We start from the raw sequence: 18,612 nt of genomic DNA, 5'->3' as shown, positions 1-18,612 counted from the left end.
GCAATGATTAATATCAATACAACTTTTGAAATTAGACACCTATAAGTAGCTAGTTTCATCTTACTTAGATTAGTTGATGAAAATGTGCATTAGTATTAAACAATGAAGTAGACATGACATATATATAATAGTACAAATTAAACAAGAAGTAATATGAAAATGTCACGCAGCAGCTTAAGAAGGCGATGAAGTAGTATTAGATTTACATGAAAAGGGAGTAAACAAATATATATAGTCATATAGATATAGCAATAGCTAGGGCCCAGGGTCAGCATTCAGCAAACTCACTTAAACTATGGCGGGTTAATTCCCGACTCCGTATTCACTATTTCTGTCTCTTTCTCTCTGCACTCAAGCATGCATTTCTGCTAAATAGCAATACTAATTATTATTCATTCAATATACATGGATTACGTATTCTATTATGTTATTTCCAAATGCATGCATGCACTGCTCTATCTGCTATAACATAATATATAAGAATAATATTAATACTAACCTACAGAACCATATATATCATCAGCAGCAATATAATTCCTTATATAATATTCCTTTTATTCAAAACAGAACTAATATATATATATATATATATATATATATACACACGGACGGTTCAAGTGTAGTATTGTGAGGGTCTATAATTTGAAATTTTTTTGAGTAGTATATAATAATAATATTTATTTGTTCCTATTAAATTATTAAATTTGACCCCACAATAATTTTTTATTCAACTCACTACTAGAAAATTAGTTATTACAGACGGATATTTCCGACGGATTTTATCCCACTGAAATACAGACGGAATTTCAGAGGGATTTTTTTGTCGGAAAACAAAAAAAATAGATTAGCATAAATTACAGACGGAAAAGAGAATCCGTCTATAATTCCGTTGGAAAAATTAATTTTTTTTCCGTGGAATGGTTACAGACGGATTTTTCGTCTGTAATTAAGTAGATAAAGCACGCGTTTTATTAAATTATTACAGACGGAAAATCCGTCTGTAATTTAAAATTTTCTGTCTGAAAATTTTAATTTAGACCTAACCTATACCCTCTTCTCTCTCCGTGGCAGCCCCCGTTCAAACTGTGTTTCGAGCTCCATTCATAGATCAAACACGAGCTTCTTCCTCTCTCCCTGGCACGAGTTACTTTTCTCTCCGTGGCTGCTACTTCTGCTTCTTCCGCCGTGGCCGTTGCCGCTGCCGCCGCTGCTTGCATCGCACAATCTCTCTGTCATCCCTTGCGTCCTACGAGATCCCCCCGCCGCCGCTCTCATCGCAGAGCTCTCTCTACCGATGCTCTCATCGCATCTGCTCCCTCTGGCACCTCTTCCATCTAATCTCAACTCGCTCTCTTAGTTCTTCTTGTAACCATCTCAAATTTCAGGTATATAAATCCTGATTTTGTGATTCTGTTCTTTGTGATAAACCTTAGGGCTCAATTTTTCTGTGCCAGTTTTAGGTTTATCATACTCTACTTTTGTGCTTCGTTTGAATCTACGGATTTACTCTGATTTTGATGAATTTTTTCTGCAATCGAAGCTTTCGTTTGAATCATTTGCTTGGACGAATGTTGAATCTGTTCTGTTCTGCTTTGTTCAAGTAATTTGTAATTCAATTTGAGCTATTTGTTTGATAATTATTTACAACTTTCATTGTTTGATAATCATTTGCTTGTTATTCAGTGTTACAGCTCAAGATCTTGTTGACACTATGCTTCTAAATTTGCTTCTAAATTTCTGATATCTTCACTCTTAACGATGGATCTGTAACGTCTCTACTCAAGGTTAGGGTTTCATGTCTCTAATTATATGCTAATTATGAGATTATGTTGATAGTAATTGAGATTGTGAATGTTGCAGAGCATGACAGTGCATAATATGTATGTTGGAGAGGGTTCAGACTTCAAATATAATATATAAAAGGGTGGCTGAGCAGTGGGGTTCTCTTGGTGACTTGACTACGTCTGTTATATCGATTCGATTCGATTGATACAGAAGGAATACTCAGGATCTGCTAGAACTGGCGATGGATCTGTTAGACGAGATCAAGTTGGTGGGGTCAAAATACTCAGGTTAATATTTCTTTACTTGATAGTTTCTAATTCTCTGAGTCTGAAACATAAAGTACTAAATTTTCAGAAATAGATTTAGCTTGTTAGAATGACGGCTGAAGAATGCACCAAAAAGCAGATCATTGACATCTAATCCACTAGCATCAAACATATTTAAGCATCAAGTTTAACCAGTTATTTTTCCACTTAACACCATCTTTGTATATATTTTGTAATTGAACCAATGACCACTCCGAACCATGGAAAAATAGAAAGCATTATTCTTTTCTTCTTTAATGTGATAACCATGTCTACCATAGAACGAAGATGAAAGTAGCAAGTAATCAGAGAATCAGACAACGATGGTAAAAATAAGCCATGCCGGGAAAACCATTATTCTCATTCAACAATTTGTAAACTGTAAACGGGAAAAAGTACACCCTAAAGAAAAAGAAAACTCACCAAACAGAACAATAGTAAACATCCAATTTCTTGTCTTCTTTTGTCACAACACACACATAGTAAGTGAAAATCTAAGGAGGAAGAAGGAATCCAGCTAATCTAAATGAATAGACTAGCATTGCATGATGTGTGATATCTGTGTATCTGTGTTAACTAATTCTAAGGAGGAAGAAGGAATCCAGCTAATCTAAATTTCTAATCATTAACTAATTCTTGCAATTCTCTTTATTTTACATTGGATAATTGTTGGTATGTATCTGTGTTAATCAGGTAAAACAAACTGCTGAAAATGTTGATGATGCTGTTAGAGAACTTCTAGATGCTAATATGGTAATTAATTATATTTATTTGGCCACTCTTGTTATTATTGAGTTCTCATAAATGTGTTTGGAAAAGTTAGAAACTTAACAGGCACATGCTTATGATAGTTGATAAAATATCTTAGTTTGTTCTTCTCTGTCTTAGGCATATGGAGATTCATCTTTCCGGGATTGCAAGCTAGCCTCTGAGGAAGCAATGGCTACATAGTTAAAAAGTTGCAGGTTTTGTTCCTTCACCTTTGCCAAGCCTTTGGACTTGGGCCAATCAAGCAAAACAAGCCTGGGGCCATCTTAGATGCATTTATCTATTTTGTTACTCTTGTGACTTAGTTTGATCTTCTATACCTCTATAATTTGCTTTATTTAAGTGTTAATTTGTGTTTCTCTGCCTCCCTTATCAGCTTATACATTGGCATATATAATGCCCTTGTTTATCAGCTTATACCAATTTCAGGGAAGTTGAAAGGCTTTCCAAAATCCTTTTTATATATACAAAAAAAGGTGTTTATTGCAATTGTTTCCTTGGTTGCAAACTAATAGTGCTATATGATCAATGAATAAACAAATTATTTGATTATACATACAGTGATAACTACGCAGAATCCACTTTTTAGGGACAGCTTTCTGATGAATGGTTATGTTCTAAATACTGGCCGTGCAGCTCAAGGAATGCCTCTAAACAGCTGGATTTGTGAGTTTTAGTTACTTATTATGCTGTCTTTCACAGAATTTTGGTAGTGCTTCTCTGGAAAAATTTGATCTAGAATTGTGATCTCTTGACATCTGCAGACAAATATATTATTTAGAGATATTTCATCTATCAAATAGTTCCTGGAGGATACATTTTGATGCAGAAACAAAATTTGGGAAAGGATTCTTCCTCTCAAACAGGAAGTGTTAGCCAGGTTTTATTCTATTTCTCTATAATTATAGGGGCATAGTGAGTATGGGAGAGAATTAGGGACAAAAATGCATACTCAAATGATTTTGTGGTATTCTGTATATGTTGATGCAGATTTATGACGAGTTCTGCCCAATCTTACTCAACCAGTTTAAGTCAAGGGATTACACAAAATTTGAGACATTTGATGCTTCCTTGGATGAGTTCTACAGCAAAATTGAGAGCCAAAGGTCTGAACAACAGCAGAAAGCCAAAGAAAACTCAGCTGCTCAGAAGCTGAATAAAATACGCCAGGATCAGGTTGGTATCCATGCCAGAGTCACACTCATGTTACTGGATTCTAACCCAAAAGAAGAACCTCTTATAAGACTAAATACACGTTTATGTTCTAATATTTGAAGTCTCTTTCGGATCTAATAAACAGGCATAGTTTTCATGTGAAGTTGAGAAAAAAGTGAAAAAACTTGCTATTCAAGTATTATTGATTTCATTGATGGTGCTAACATGTAAAACAATTATATCTATCATTTCCCTGTGTAGGAAAATCGAGTGCACACATTGAGGAAAGAAGCTGATCACTGTGTTAAAATGGCAGAATTGATAGAATACAACTTAGAAGATGTGGATGCTGCTATATTAGCTGTTCATGTAGCTCTTGCAAAGGGTATGAACTGGGATGAATTTGCTTGATTGAAAATAGAAGGATTCATGAACAGAAGGATTCATGAACCTTTATGCTTGTCTCTTTACTTCCTTTCTAATTCATGTAGTGCAATAACCAAATTGTGCTTTTGCTTCTGCTTGTGGGAGTGATATAATATGACATTAGGCTTTATATCAAAGTCCCTAATGAAATTATCCTTGGTTTTTGAGTGCATAAAGTTCAGTGCTAAATAATTATGAGCCAAAACTAAGAACCAAATGTTCATTTATTAATTTGAATTTGGGGAAAACATTTGCAATTGATATGAATAAGGTCACACTTTAGTAGGTTTTATCATTCAATTATTTAATAGTAAAAGGGTTTGTGCCGAATACTATCAAGCCTTTTCTATTTACTTTGATATGTTTGAAGTAAGAATGATTAAATTGTTCTCAGTGCTGAAGCTACTTATATTCAGCACCAAATTGAGTTCCACAGCACTGTTGATGATCACTGATCTTGAGAAAATATTCTAAATTGTCATGATACTTATATTTTCATTTCACTGTCATTTTCAGTGTATATTATTTTTATTGGAATTGTTAGAGCCAGAGTTTGTACATTGCATCATGTGATTGATTCAACTTTGGTCCCTTGATAGAAATTCTGGGATTGGAGCTGGCAGGAATTAGCCCTGTATTATATGGCAGAAATGATCAATTACATATATTCAATAACAAATTCAAAGCTATTCATAGTTGGGCATTCACAGGTAGTTATGATTCTGGACATCATCCTTTTCACTTGCTATTTGGTGGTTGTTGTAGTATGCATTTTATTCATTTCTCTTATTTCTGGGGAACAATTATATCTGTTTGGAAATACCTATTTACCTTTTGATTTTCTTTTTTATTACACAGTAGAAAAATGGTTGGTATGGTTAAGTGTGGATCTGTTGTGCTGTAGCGTGTTCATCATCCTTGCAATTTGGTTTCTTTTAGTTTTATTTGCTGCTTCATTCATTATTCAGATAATTTCTTTTCCTTATTTAACTCTGTTTATTCAGCTTTTCGTTTTTCGCTGTTTGAATCTACTTGCTTTATGGATTGAGATATATAAATTAACTCTTTTTTTTTATGTTGCTTGTTGTAGAGTTTTCTTCTGCTGCAGCAGATTCCATTCATTCAGATGAAGATCAGGTAACATTTTTTTTAAAAAATTCAACTTACTTTTGGTATTAATGTGCTTTCTTTGTCAGACATTACATCCCTGGTGCTTTTGTGTGTTCCATTTTCTTAGCTTAAGATAGAAGAGATTGTGACTGAAATGGGTGGTCTTCTACATGCTAAAGCATCACTGGATTTGAACTTTGTCATTGTGAAAAATATTTTGGCTGCAAAATACAAGATTTTTTTAGTATCTAAAACTTTTTCAGGCTTTGGGCCTTGCTTATCAGCAACTGGGAAGGTATACTGCAACCATAAAGGTACCTTCTGTTTGGGTTCCTCTTAAATCTTCTGGATGATTAATTCCTCAACCACCAACTTACTTTTGAATTCTCCATCAGTCTTATGGCCATGCCATTGAGTTGGATGATAAGATGGTCTTTGCTTTGGTTGAAAGCGGAAATATCTCGTTGACACTTGGTTCATTTAGGAAGGTACTCTTCGATAATAATGAATTCTATTTTTTTGCAAATCCTTTCATGAATTTCTGGAAGCTGTTCAACCACATCCAATGGTTTATATTCTATAACTATCTGTAAAATTGTCTTTGGGTTTTTCTACATGAAAGGGAGTTGAACAATTTCGACAAGCTTTGGAGATTTCAATCACAATGTGTGCCAGCACAATATGGGCTTGCTTTGGGGCTTCTTTGTTTAGCAAAAGATTGCATGAACCTGGGAGCATTTAAGTGGGGGGCTTCTTTATTAGAGGTTTGTTTTATAGAAATTGTTTGGATGCTGTGGCATTCATTTTTAAGTTCAAATAAAATCTTCAATTTCAACAACTTTTAGTAACCGTTGAAGTGACTGCAGGAAGCATCTGAGGTTGCAAGAGCAAGTGCTTATTCTGTTAGGAATGTCTCATGTAGGAAAACGCTGCCTTGATTTTCTTGAATAGATAATCAGAGCTTAATTCCTTGCCATCTGTGTGTTTCAGGTAGGAAAGGATGAATTCGGGTATATGTTATGTGATATTTTAAAGCAGAACTTTATTGATACATCTAGCGTGCGGGTTTGACTCTGAAGCTAGAATTGCATTAGCTTTTGTCACGCTTAAAGCCGATGGCGAGCGCGAGTTCTTGTTTTTCCGGAAATCTTTTAGAGGAGAAATTCTACAACTCTATCACAGTACCAAAATACATGAAAACAAAATTACAACACTGCATTATTTTTTCCCTCTAATTGAATTAGAGCAATAATGAATAATTACTTTTCAAAAATAATTATTTCAGGCCACTGTGTATGCCTCAAACAAATCATCAAGTTGCTTCTTGACCAATGCCAACACTACCACCGATGCAACTGTCTCATTTAGAGGAAGAACCTATGCAATTCTAGCATGATCTGTTTAGCTTGGTTTGGCTTGGCATGGCAAATATACACGCCAAGAGATTTTTTATTCCATAAGATTTGACTACATACTCTTTTAATTAAATATTTGTTTGTGATGAATTATAGTTGATGTATCAACACACTTTGATGTATAGTTGTTACTTAATATTATAGTTAATGTATTAATACACTTTGTTTATGTTTTGAATTATATTAATTTGCTTGTTTATAGTACTATTCTTTTAGTTTGATAATATGATGAATTTGTTTATTTTTTGAAATATTATAAATATTCGAATACAAAATAGATTAAAAAAAATTGTATTTATTAAATTTATATTTATTTTGTATGAAAACAGGTTTATTTTTGTAATAGAAAAATTAAAAAAAATATTTTACCTTACCGACGGATTTACAGACGGATTTTTTGTCTGTAATCAGAGTGCAGATGATTTTCTAAAGTTCAAATTACAGACGGAAAATCTGTCGGAAAATCCGTCTGTAATTACAGACGAAAAATCCGTCTGAAAATCCGTCTGTAATTACAGACGGAAAATCCGTCGAAAAGTTCGTCGCCTTCGAAAAAATGGATGCAGAATTTACAGAGGGAAAATCCGTCGGTAATTGATGAAAATCCGTCTGTAATTTTCCGACGGAAAAAAAATCCGTCGGTAAATAATTTCCGACAGGGCTTTTACAGAACGACAAAATCCGTCGGTAATTTCGTCGGTAACCAAAAATCCGTCTGTAATAAAGACTAAATCCGTCTGTAAATCTGTCTGTATTAATCAATTTTCTAGTTGTGACTTTTGATACTTAACCGTCAATTTAAGAATTTTATATTAGATATTCGTTAGAATCATCAATTCTCAGATTTAAACGAAATTAGTGTTATTTCTTAAAAATCAATTTAAAAAAGTATTATTTATCTTCTTTTGAAATTAGCTTTAATTTTTGTATAGCAATTGTATTAATTAAAATAACTTTTCTAAATGTGTTGGGAAGTGAATTTCTAAATAATTGTTTAGTAATATATATAAAAAGAGAGAAATTTTAATAGTAGTATTAAGAAAAAAATATTTAATTTTTTAAAAATATAAAACCTAAAACAATAGAATTCTAAATTATATATTATAATTTAAATAACTATTTTAGTGTTTTAATTGGTATATTAAATATTTTGAAGGCTAATCGTATTTTACAATAATAAAATATAATCATAACAATAATCATGCTACATGTACATAAAAAATAACTACCCATATAAAATACATATTAAAAATAAATTAAACAATAATATATTTATACACAAATACATAATAGTTATTAGAGAATTTAATATTTAATTTTTTATATACATATATTATTTTTATTATAAAAATTATTGTCATGTTATATAAATTTTGTTCTCATTATCAAAATTTTCTGGATCTGTCACTATATATATATATATATATATATATATATATATATCATCAGACTGAAATTTATATATATAAAAAAATATTAATGAACAAAAAGGCTAGATTTTCTTTTTAGTAACTAACATATATATAGCTAGCAAATTGATACAACCCGTCAAGCATAATCAACCAGTAATTAACATATATATCGCTAGCAAAATGATATATAAATCAATAAGGAGATAAGGGTTTGGGTATCATTTGAAAAGAAAAATCAAAGCATGACAATAATATTTAAGATAAAACTATGAATATAGTAATTCTATGATTATCAATAAAGAAAAACATAGAATCACAGAACCAAAGAGAAGTATACAGAACCAAAATTTGAATCATGGAGAAACATTTTCTCTTATTTGGCATGGATTAGGCAGACGACAACTGGAGAAGCGATAAACATGCAGCGAACATGGGTGAACAAGGAGCAACGAAGAAGAGAGGGTGAGTGGATGTAGAGCCAAAGAAGATGGGACAGTGGAAGGACTAGGGACTTAGGATTTTACCGTTCGTTGGAATTCTCAAAGTGTTACATCTTTTAAGAGTAGTATATTCTTTCTGCTGATCAATGATGATGACAATATAGGTAAACCAGTCATATATTTAATGTCATTCGGATAGGTTCTCTTCAAAATAGCAATATCTTTTTTTATGGCAAAGTATGAATTATGCCCTTTTTTGTTTTGTTCTCAGAGACCTCAACTCATGAAGTCTTATTTCTATAGTATATCAATTAGTTAATATACTACTAAATTATTTTTTATTATTATAATGATACTGAACTTTTATTGTAGCCTGCGCTATTAAAGTTTAATTTTGGGATGTGTCCGGTATTTTTTTTTGTTTTTTAAGATAGGATATGTATGAACATAAAAGACACGTATGTCAGATAAATAATTATATACATTGTGTTTGAAATATATCTAATATATCAACATGATAACTCAACAAAATATTTCTACTTTATATTTTTAAAATATAAGACCTAAAAAAATTAAATAAAAGAAAAAAACTAAGATGCTAACAGTGACTCACAAAATATAATATCACTTTTTATTCTATTCCCGCATTTCTGTACACAAGGAACAACAAATATTACAAAGTAATGAAAAAATACAAAGAAATAAATATAAAGGGTTAGGAAAAAATCAAGAATAATAAACAAAAGATAATGTCCTTATCCTTCGAAATACTAGTCAACTCAAAAGGTGGTAAAACAAAACCATCCATCTGCATTTAAAAATAAAAAATCAAAGATAAATCATAAATCAACCGTCATCAATAGAGGTATTTGCGGTGCTGCGATTTGAATGTCAAAAACTCATTTGATCAAAATACTGATTTCGGATCCGATCAAAATTTAAATAGATTTGGATTGGATTAAATTTATGATTTTGTAAATTAAAAAAATTAAATATACAATAACAACTCTCAATATCAAATTTTAAATAATTAACAATGATATAACAAGTCTTAATAATATCTTAAAAATTAATAATAAGATAACAATAAAAATAAAAATATAGATTAATTAAAATAAATAAATAAATTTCATTTTAAATATAAAATATTTATTAAATAATAATAATATTTAAATAATATAAAAATATATAACAAATTAAATATATTATAAATAAAATTATAAATATAATAATAAAATAATAATATTATAGTATACTATGCGATTTGAATTGAATTGAATAGGATAACGTATAATTTTTTGAACCTGAAATCTCTATGTGAGAATGAAATAAAACATGAGAGGAAGAGAGAGAGAGAGAGGGGGGTGGGAAACACCGGGAGGGGTAGCACTAGGTTGTTGAATAGAGATCCTAGGGTTTGGAATCAAGAAGAGTACTTTCGTTTGTAGAACATCTCCCTGAGGATATATCAAAAAAGGAACTGTATCAGTTGTTCAATTGGACTGGACGCATAAACGACATCTATTTATCACGGAAAATGAAAAATGGAATGGCATACATTTTTGCGTTCGTCCGATATACAACAAAGGGTGGAGCTTTGAAGGCTATCGCGGAAATGAATAAGATGCGGCTACGAGGGAAGGTAGTTTTAGTAGGAGAAGCTCGGTACCGACGTACAAAAGAAGTGACGAAGGTCCAGAGACATCATGAGACATATGACATCCAGAACACTGTTAAGGTTCAACCTCAACAGGAGGCTAGCCGGAGGGCTTCAGACAGAAATGGGAAGGAGTTGAGGAAAGAGGAAAAAAAGGAAGACCCCCACGGTAACGAGTGGACGAAGAAGATGGAAGTGCCGGTGGCAAAAGAGAACCTGGCCTAGCTCCAAAGGAGTCTAATAGGTGGTACGACGAAAGCGATTGACTATAAGTCGCTAAACACCATGATTAGGAGGAATCTGTCGCAAGTTGTAGAAGTACGAGAATTAGGAGCATACAAAGCTCTCCTGACCTTTGATAGTATATTAAGTGCTGAAGAAGCCTACACCTTCAAGTTGAACAATATCTTGAAGTGTTTCCATAGCGTGTGGAGATTGGATGAGGAGGAACGGAGTGAAACTCGAAGAGTATGGTTAGAGTGTTTTGGTGTTCCTTTGCATACGTGGTCAGTAGAGACGTTCAAGCTTATAGGAAGTCAATGGGGAGAGGTTGTTGGGTGTGACGAAGCCACAGAATCATGCATCTCATTTAGTGTGGGACGGGTACAAATTGACACTTGTATCATGGACATAATTAACGAATGGATTCACATCACAGTCGGTACTAGTGGGTTCGACGTTCTAGTTAAAGAGGTCGGTCACGAGAGTTATGGGTCACAGTACAAGTTTGATGACGGAATTAAACCTTGTCTCTCAAGAACATGTGAATATTGGGTGCAAGCAGTTCGAGTTCCACAGCGCCGGTGGCAAACAGAGATCCAGTGGTTGAGATGGTGATGACGGTAACACGGGAGGTAGAAGATGATAAGGATAGATTGGTAATTCCTGAACACATTTTGAATGAATGGAATTATTGCAAATTAATTCGCATTCAAAATTCAACGGAAAGTGAAGATTCTGCAGCTAATGGAATTGCTAATTTAAAGGGAGATTATGCATTGGTTAACGCTGATGAATCAGAAAAAACGGTTACTTGGGATTATACTAGGGATTATGCTACTGACGGGTTGAATAAAGGATGTCTAAGGAGGGAGTTTGGGCTTCCTATCTGCAAGGTCGGGCCTAATTGCTGGCCCAACTACACACTGCAAGGCACGGGCGCTGAAGGAGGGAGTTTGGGCTGCCTATCTTCAAGTTCGGGGCCACTCAGCATTGAAGCAGGAAGGCTAGGGCTACTATTGAATCAGGAACAGGTTGGGCTGGCTAGATACGCCCCAGTTGCTGCTGGGTTACCCGCCGCAGCTGAAGACCTGCGCGAAGAGGAGAACCCTGACGCGGACAGTGCGGCTGACCTCCGGATCGGCGAGCAAGCACACGGCTGCATTGCCTACGACGGTTCAGGTCCGGTGACGGGGAACTGTTCGCCTGAAGACCTGCGCGAAGAAGAGAACCTTGACACGGACAGTGAGGCTGACCTCCGAATCGGCGAGCAAGCACACGGCTACTTTGGCTGCGACGGTTCAGGTCCGGTGACGGGGAATTGTTGGGCTGATCTGGGAGGGTACCACCGAGCTGGTGAGCAAGGAAGCGGCTTTGTTGATTGCGGCGGTTCACGAGCCATAGCGGGGAACCGAGCGTCTGAAAGAGGGACGACAGGCGGCTGTTCAAAGTATCCCATGCAATCTGATATCTCAATGAAAGTGAAGGCAGGGCTTGGCCCCTCCAGGAAGGAAGTGTGCGAATGTAGTACTAAGGAGAGGGGTACATCAAGGGGGGAGGTTGCCATAGGATATCGAGCTGGGATCCTTGAAAATGGTGAACATACACTAGAGGCCGATGCAACTGGGGTACTGGTAAGGCTTGATGAAGGAAGTGGCAAGAATGGGATGGATGGTGATTTTAGAATTGAAAAACAGGTTGCTGAGGGTGATGGCGCGAATGGGAGGAAGGTCAATATTGACTCTGGAAACCACGAGGTCTGTGGTGGGAATGCTTTGAGCAGAGAAGAACAAATGCTCGAAAATAAAAGGGCATGGGAACTGGCAGTTGAATCCGGAGCAGTGCAGTACAATGAAGATGATGATATAATGGCAATTTTGCAAGAATAGAATGAAGCACTAGATCAGAAGAGGAGATTGGCCAAGCAGAAAGAAAAGGCTCGGAGATGTAGACCGAAAAAGTTCAAAAAGGTGTGTAAAAAAGTTTTATTAAGATTTTTAGCTCTTGGAATGTTAGGGGGCTAGGAGGGGTTGGAAAATTGAGTATGGTTAAAGAGCTAAAAAAGAAATAGAAATTGAATATGCTAGGATTGGTTGAGTTTAAAATGCAAGTTGTGACTAAGTTTGATGTAGTATGAATTTGGAGAAATGATGCTGTGGGGTGGGAGTTTGTAGGTGCGGAAGGCATGTCGGGGGGTCTGCTATTGATGTGGGATATCATGCTGTTTAGAATGAATAACTGTTACAAAGGAGAGAGATGGTTATGTGTGGAAGGAGTCCTTTTGAAAAATGATTATCGTTGTGCTTTTTGTTTGGTATGTGGTGCTCATACTAGAGCAGGAAAACTTGCTGTGTGGAAGGAACTGAGCTTTATAGCTGGCTTATGTCAAGACTTGATATGTTGCATGGGCAACTTTAACGAGGGTACACATGTTGAAGAGAGGAAAGGTCAGGACCGATTAACAGCATCAACAGAAGATTTCAAGAGTTGGGTTCAAGATATGCAGTTAGTGGATTTACCTTTGAATGATCGCAAATATACATGGTTTAGAAGCAGCTCTTACAGTCGTATTGATAGAGTACTTGTGAGTTTAGAATGGACGGAGGAGTTTCCAGAGATTCGGCTAAAAGGGGGACCAAGAGGCCTGTCAGATCATTGTCCAATTATAGTTCAGAATACCATATGCAGAGATGGTCCGCGTCCATTTCGAAGTTTAGATTCTTGGTTTACCTATGAAGGTTTCTTAAGAATGGTCAGAGAGGAATGGAGGAACCTTCGTGAGGTGCAATTCACAGATAAGCTGAAAGCTCTTACGGTGCCTTTGAGAAGATGGCATATGGATAAATTTGGTGACATGGATAAGAAAATTCAGCACTTTGAGGAGGAGATCAGAAAGGTAGATGAGTTGGCAGGAAATGGAGTATATGATGGTGCATTGGAGGCTAGAAGGAAGGCTCTAGTAAGCTGTTGCAAGCAGTGGTATGTGAGAAAAGAAATACACTGGAAGCAGATGTCACGCTCCAAGCATGCGAAGGATATGGATAAAAACACTAGATACTTCCATAACTTGGCGTCGGCAAGAAGGAGGAACAATAAAATTGATCCCCTGATAATTAACGGTAGGTTGGTAAGGAATCAATGTCGGATCAAGATTGCTATCCGAGACCTCTATAAACATTTGTATCACCAGGAGAGATCACTGGTGGTGGGATTTAGGGATGGACTGGTAAATCGGATCGATGAAGAGGAATCCATAGCTTTGGAGAGATTACCGACATCAGAGGAGATTAGAGAGGCAGTTTGGGATTGTGAATCTTCCAAGGCTCCAGGAAGTGATGGGTATAACATGAATTTCATTAAGAAGTGTTGGGATGAGATTGGTGCAGAGTTCACCAAAGCTGTTATGGATTTTTTCCGATCTTCAAGGTTGCCTTCTGACTCTAATATTACTTGGGTGTCTCTCGCACCTAAGTACACAGGAGCCAAGGAGATTAAGGACCTCCGGCTGATAAGCATGGTAGGTTGCGTATACAAAGTGATTTCCAAAGTGATGGTCAAAAGAATGAGATCTGTCATGCCAGGTCTAGTGGGAGAGACATAGAGCGCTTTTGTCAATGGTTGAAAAATACATGATGGGGCACTTATTGCTTGCGAAACAGTGCAATGGCTGAAGACAAAAAGAAAGAAAGCGGCAATCATTAAACTAGACTTTCAGAAGGCTTATGATCGGGTCAAATGGAGCTTTGTGGACATTGTGCTACAGAAGATGGGCTTTGGCTGGAAATGGAGGGAATGGGTTAAGGAGTGTGTTGGCACAGCGTCTATGTCGATCCTGATAAATGGCTCACCATCTAAACCTTTTAAAATGGAGAGGAGTTTGAGACAAGGTGATCCTTTATCTCCGTTTCTGTTCGTTCTAGTTGTTGATGTTCTGCATCGGATGGTAGGGGAGGCAGTTAGAAACAGACGTATTATGCCGCTGTTAGTTGGTAAGGACAATATAGAGTTGTCACATCTCCAGTTTGCTGATGACACTATATTGTTCTGTCCGCCAGAGGATGAGACCATCAGAAACTATGCCAAGCTGCTAAGGTGCTTTGAGATGATGTTGGGATTATCCATTAACTTTGATAAATCAAGTCTAATCCCAATCAACTGTGAACAGCAGTGGACATCCAACATGTGCAACTTGCTGGGGTGCAAGGAGGCTTACCTTCCAGTCAGATACCTTGGCATCCCCTTAGGAGCAAACCTACGACTGGTCAAGACTTGGAAACCGATAATTGACAAGGTAGAGGAGAAACTCAGTCTGTGGAAGGCAAAGGTACTCAATAAAGCGGGTAAGCTGATCCTTATTAAGTCTGTGTTAAATAGCTTGCCGGTGTACTACTTGAGCCTGTATAAGATGCCGAAGACAGTGGCAGAAAAGTTGATATCATTGCAGAGAAGATTCCTGTAGAGTAAAGAGGAAGGTAGGAATGGTCTGGCGCTAGTTAAGTGGGAGGTGGTTCAAGCCCCTAAAAAGTTGGGGGGATTGGGGGTAGGTGATGCTGTGATTAGAAACGCTGCGCTCCTATTCAAGTGGTGGTGGCGTTTTTCGAAAGAAGAATGTCCATTATAGAAGAAAGTGGTATGTTCTTGTTATGATTTGAATCCTAGTGTGATGTTATCAGCTTAAACATTACCTACTAGAGGGGGCCCATGGAAGGATATCTGCCATCTGTAACTCAAAGATAATACTATAAAAGATAAGATGATTGCGGGGTTGTCTATGGAGGTGGGTGACAGAATGAGGACGCGTTTCTGGAAAGATGTCTGGCTACAAAGTGGTCCGTTAGAGTTGAGTTTTCCGAGGCTTTTCTCCATTTCAAACCAAAAAAGATCTGTCATAGGGGATTGTGGGTTATGGGATGGGTTAGAGTGGATTTGGAATTTTCAGTGGAGGTGAGCTTTATACCAAAGGGAGCTGGAATTAGTGGATCTGTTGCATGAGACCTTAAGGCCTATAAAGCTATCACATGATAAGCCAGACAGAATTTTTTGGAAGTTCGACAAAGAAGGTATATTTTCAACTAACTCGTTTGTGTAGGTAGTACAGTCAGAAATTCTTCCGGGGGATATAACCAGCTACAGTTTTACAAGAACACTATGAAAAGGTTTGGTGCCGCCACGAGTGGAGTTATTTATTTGGTTTACTCTGATAGGAAGAGTAAATACTAAAGAAAGACTCCATATATTGGGAATTATTAGCCAAGGTGATAACATGTGCGTCCTGTGTAACAAAGAAGTTGAACATATTCACCATTTATTCTTGGGGTGTGAGTTTACTTGGCAGGTGTGGTGTCAATGGCTAACTGAATTTGGGAGATTGTGGACTGTCCCGGGCTCACTGAAAGAACACTTTGAGAGTTGGACAGGTACTGCTAATAGGAAGGTAGAGCGCAACAAGTGGCTCATTTGCTTTTTCTCGGTTATTTGGAACGTTTGGCTCGAGAGAAACGGACGAATTTTTAATAACAAGGAGGCAACTGCAGAGGTGGTATTTCAGAAATCCTTAAATAGTTATAGAGAATGAAGTAGTTTAGATCCTTTCTGTTGTTGATGGCAATGCCGGAGATGACATGAAGGAAATTTTTGTCTTTATTTTCTTATTCTTGTTGAATTGTTGGCTTGTTTGTCGCTCCACTTTATTGTGTTGAGCTCTCTTATTCAAAAAAAAAGAATTGGATTGAATAGGTTTTGTAAAATAGATCCGAAACCCAATCCGATCCATATGGTTTGCAAAAATATATAGAATACAATCAAATCCAAATTAATGCAATTTTAATTGATTTTCGATTTAGATTAGATGAGCAGTTTAAGACTTGGTTTGGTAAAACTTTTCGAAAAGGTGTTTGTGCCTCATTTTGTGTTTGGTAAATCAAAAAGACCATGTTGTAACGGTAAATTTTAGAAGGTTAAATTTAACAGTGTTTGTATAGTTTTCTGGAGTGTTTGAGAATGCTCTAGATGGTTTCGGAACGTTCTAGAATATCCTAGAAGGTCCCGAAATACCCTAGAAGGTTCTAGAAGACTCTAGAAGGTCATAGAGTATTCTAGAAGAGTATAGATGTATATAGAACTATAAAGAGTGATATAGAATAATCTTGAAACATTTAGAAAGTTGTGGTAGGATAGATATTTGTAAAGAAGGTTCTGGATGATTAATCTGGACTGTTGATTATATTTAATCCTAACCATCTATTGAGGAGGTGAATGGCTATAAATAGGGGTGAGAGTTAGAGTTTGTGTGTGTGTGAATCATTTGTAACAAACACTTAAGCAATAAAGTGTTCTTTCCACCAAGCTTCCTTTCTCTTGTGTTCTCTTGTGTTCTTAGCTTTCTTGCTAAGTATTGAGGGTTAGGCTGACTTGGTCTTAGCTCAAGAGGTTGAGTAAGTCCGAGTGCCGACACGGTAGCGTTGGAGTGTGTCCAAGGCCGTGACAATTTGGCATCAGAGCAAGGTTCGAAAGGGAGCACAAGTCGCTTGTGGGTATGGCTTCTAGTATCACCATGGAGCATGTTGAGTCTCAAAGGGAAAGGAATGCTATTCCTTCTCAATGGGAAGGCAGGAATGTCCGTTCTTCAAGTGAGCCTAGAGGTAAGGACTCTAACTTCTTAGAAGAGAGAGTTTCTGTGTTGGAGAATGTTCTATCCTCTATGGATGAGCGTTTCCAAAGGATAGAACATGATAAGGAGACCCTCGAGGCTCACGTGTTAGGAGAACTAGATGCTTTCAAAGAAAGCATGCTCCAAATCGAAGAGAAGCTTGAGAATTCCTTAAAGCTATTTGAGGAAGTTCGAGTTTGGTTTGAGGAGGAAAAATCTCGACCAACCATTATAAGGGAGACGACAAAGATTGATCTCCCCAAGCCAAAGGAGTTCAAGGGCGTAAGGGATGCTTGCGAGGTGGAGAACTTCCTATGGAAAATGGAGAGGTACTTCGAAGGCCAAGGGGTGGTCGAAGAAGCAATAAAGGTACGCACTGCATCTCTCTACCTTTCTGATAATGCTACTTTGTGGTGGAGGAAAAAGTGTGTAGATATGGAAAAGGGTACTTGCAACATAGCCACATGGGAAGATTTCAAAATGAAGTTGAAAAGACAATTCTTCCCTGAGAATGTGGTTTATGAAGCAAGGAAGAAGTTGAGGGAGTTGAAGCACAAGAGTACGATTAGCGACTACATAAAGGAGTTCACTACTCTCACGCTTCAAATCCCCAACTTAGCATCAGATGATGCATTGTTCTTCTTCATTGATGGACTCCAACCTTGGGCAAAGCAAGAACTACAAATAAGGAATGTTAATGATGTCGATGAGGCCATCGTGGTGGCCGAATCACTCATTGAGTATCATAGGGGAGACTCTAAACCCAAGTCTTCCTCCAAGCCTAGTTCTGCTAAAGGTGGGGGAGACAAGGAGAAGAGTTTCTCAACCAAGAAGGAAAGAAAATACTCTTCAACGAAAGAGTACGAAGAAAAGAAGAAGGCTTTCATGCCCAAAGGAGGATGCTTCGTGTGCAAGGGACCACACCAAATGAAGGATTGTCCCAAGCTACGGACTTTGGCATCTATCGCTGAGGAACAAGAAGCTCAAACTCAAGTAACTGAGTGTGTTGGATCTATCCAACACATAAATGCTGTGAAGGGAAAAGAGGCAAGCACTACAGAAAAGAAAGGCTTGATGTATGTCAAAGCCTTTATCAATGAAAAACCTGTCATGGCTATGATCGACACTGGTGCTACATACAACTTCATCACGCCTGATGAAGCAAAGAGGCTTGGGTTGAAGATCACCGAAAAGAATGGTTGGTTCAAACCCGTGAATACCAAGGGTGAACCCCTTAAGGGAGTAGCAAAAGGGGTTGAGATGACTCTTGG

At 36.7% G+C, this 18,612-nt stretch overlaps 1 protein-coding gene across 1 annotated transcript; it reads left to right on the top strand.

Moving 5' to 3' along the window:
- The first annotated feature begins 3,674 nt into the window (after nt 1-3,674).
- LOC107610760 (uncharacterized) lies at nt 3,675-4,424 on the top strand. The gene is made up of 3 exons (XM_016312762.3): nt 3,675-3,738; nt 3,849-4,034; nt 4,275-4,424. Exons 1-3 carry the CDS (start codon nt 3,682-3,684, stop codon nt 4,422-4,424), a joined length of 393 nt encoding a protein of 130 aa, XP_016168248.2. The 5' UTR covers nt 3,675-3,681.
- Nucleotides 4,425-18,612: the final 14,188 nt, after the last annotated feature.

The sequence above is a fragment of the Arachis ipaensis genome, chromosome B8, assembly GCF_059453495.1.
Source record: "Arachis ipaensis isolate K30076 ecotype BB chromosome B8, ASM5945349v1, whole genome shotgun sequence".
Taxonomy (NCBI): Eukaryota; Viridiplantae; Streptophyta; class Magnoliopsida; order Fabales; family Fabaceae; genus Arachis; species Arachis ipaensis.
Note: the sequence above shows the minus strand (reverse complement) of the source record. Positions and strands in the feature narration are given on the sequence as shown.

Excerpts from the sequence above, each read along its gene's own strand:
- LOC107610760 (XM_016312762.3), top strand. The coding sequence starts at position 3,682 with ATGCAGAAACAAAATTTGGGAAAGGATTCTTCCTCTCAAACAGGAAGT. Across the intron at positions 3,739-3,848 it reads AAACAGGAAGTGTTAGCCAG|ATTTATGACGAGTTCTGCCC; the intron begins GTTTTATTCTAT and ends ATGTTGATGCAG. Across the intron at positions 4,035-4,274 it reads ATAAAATACGCCAGGATCAG|GAAAATCGAGTGCACACATT; the intron begins GTTGGTATCCAT and ends TTCCCTGTGTAG.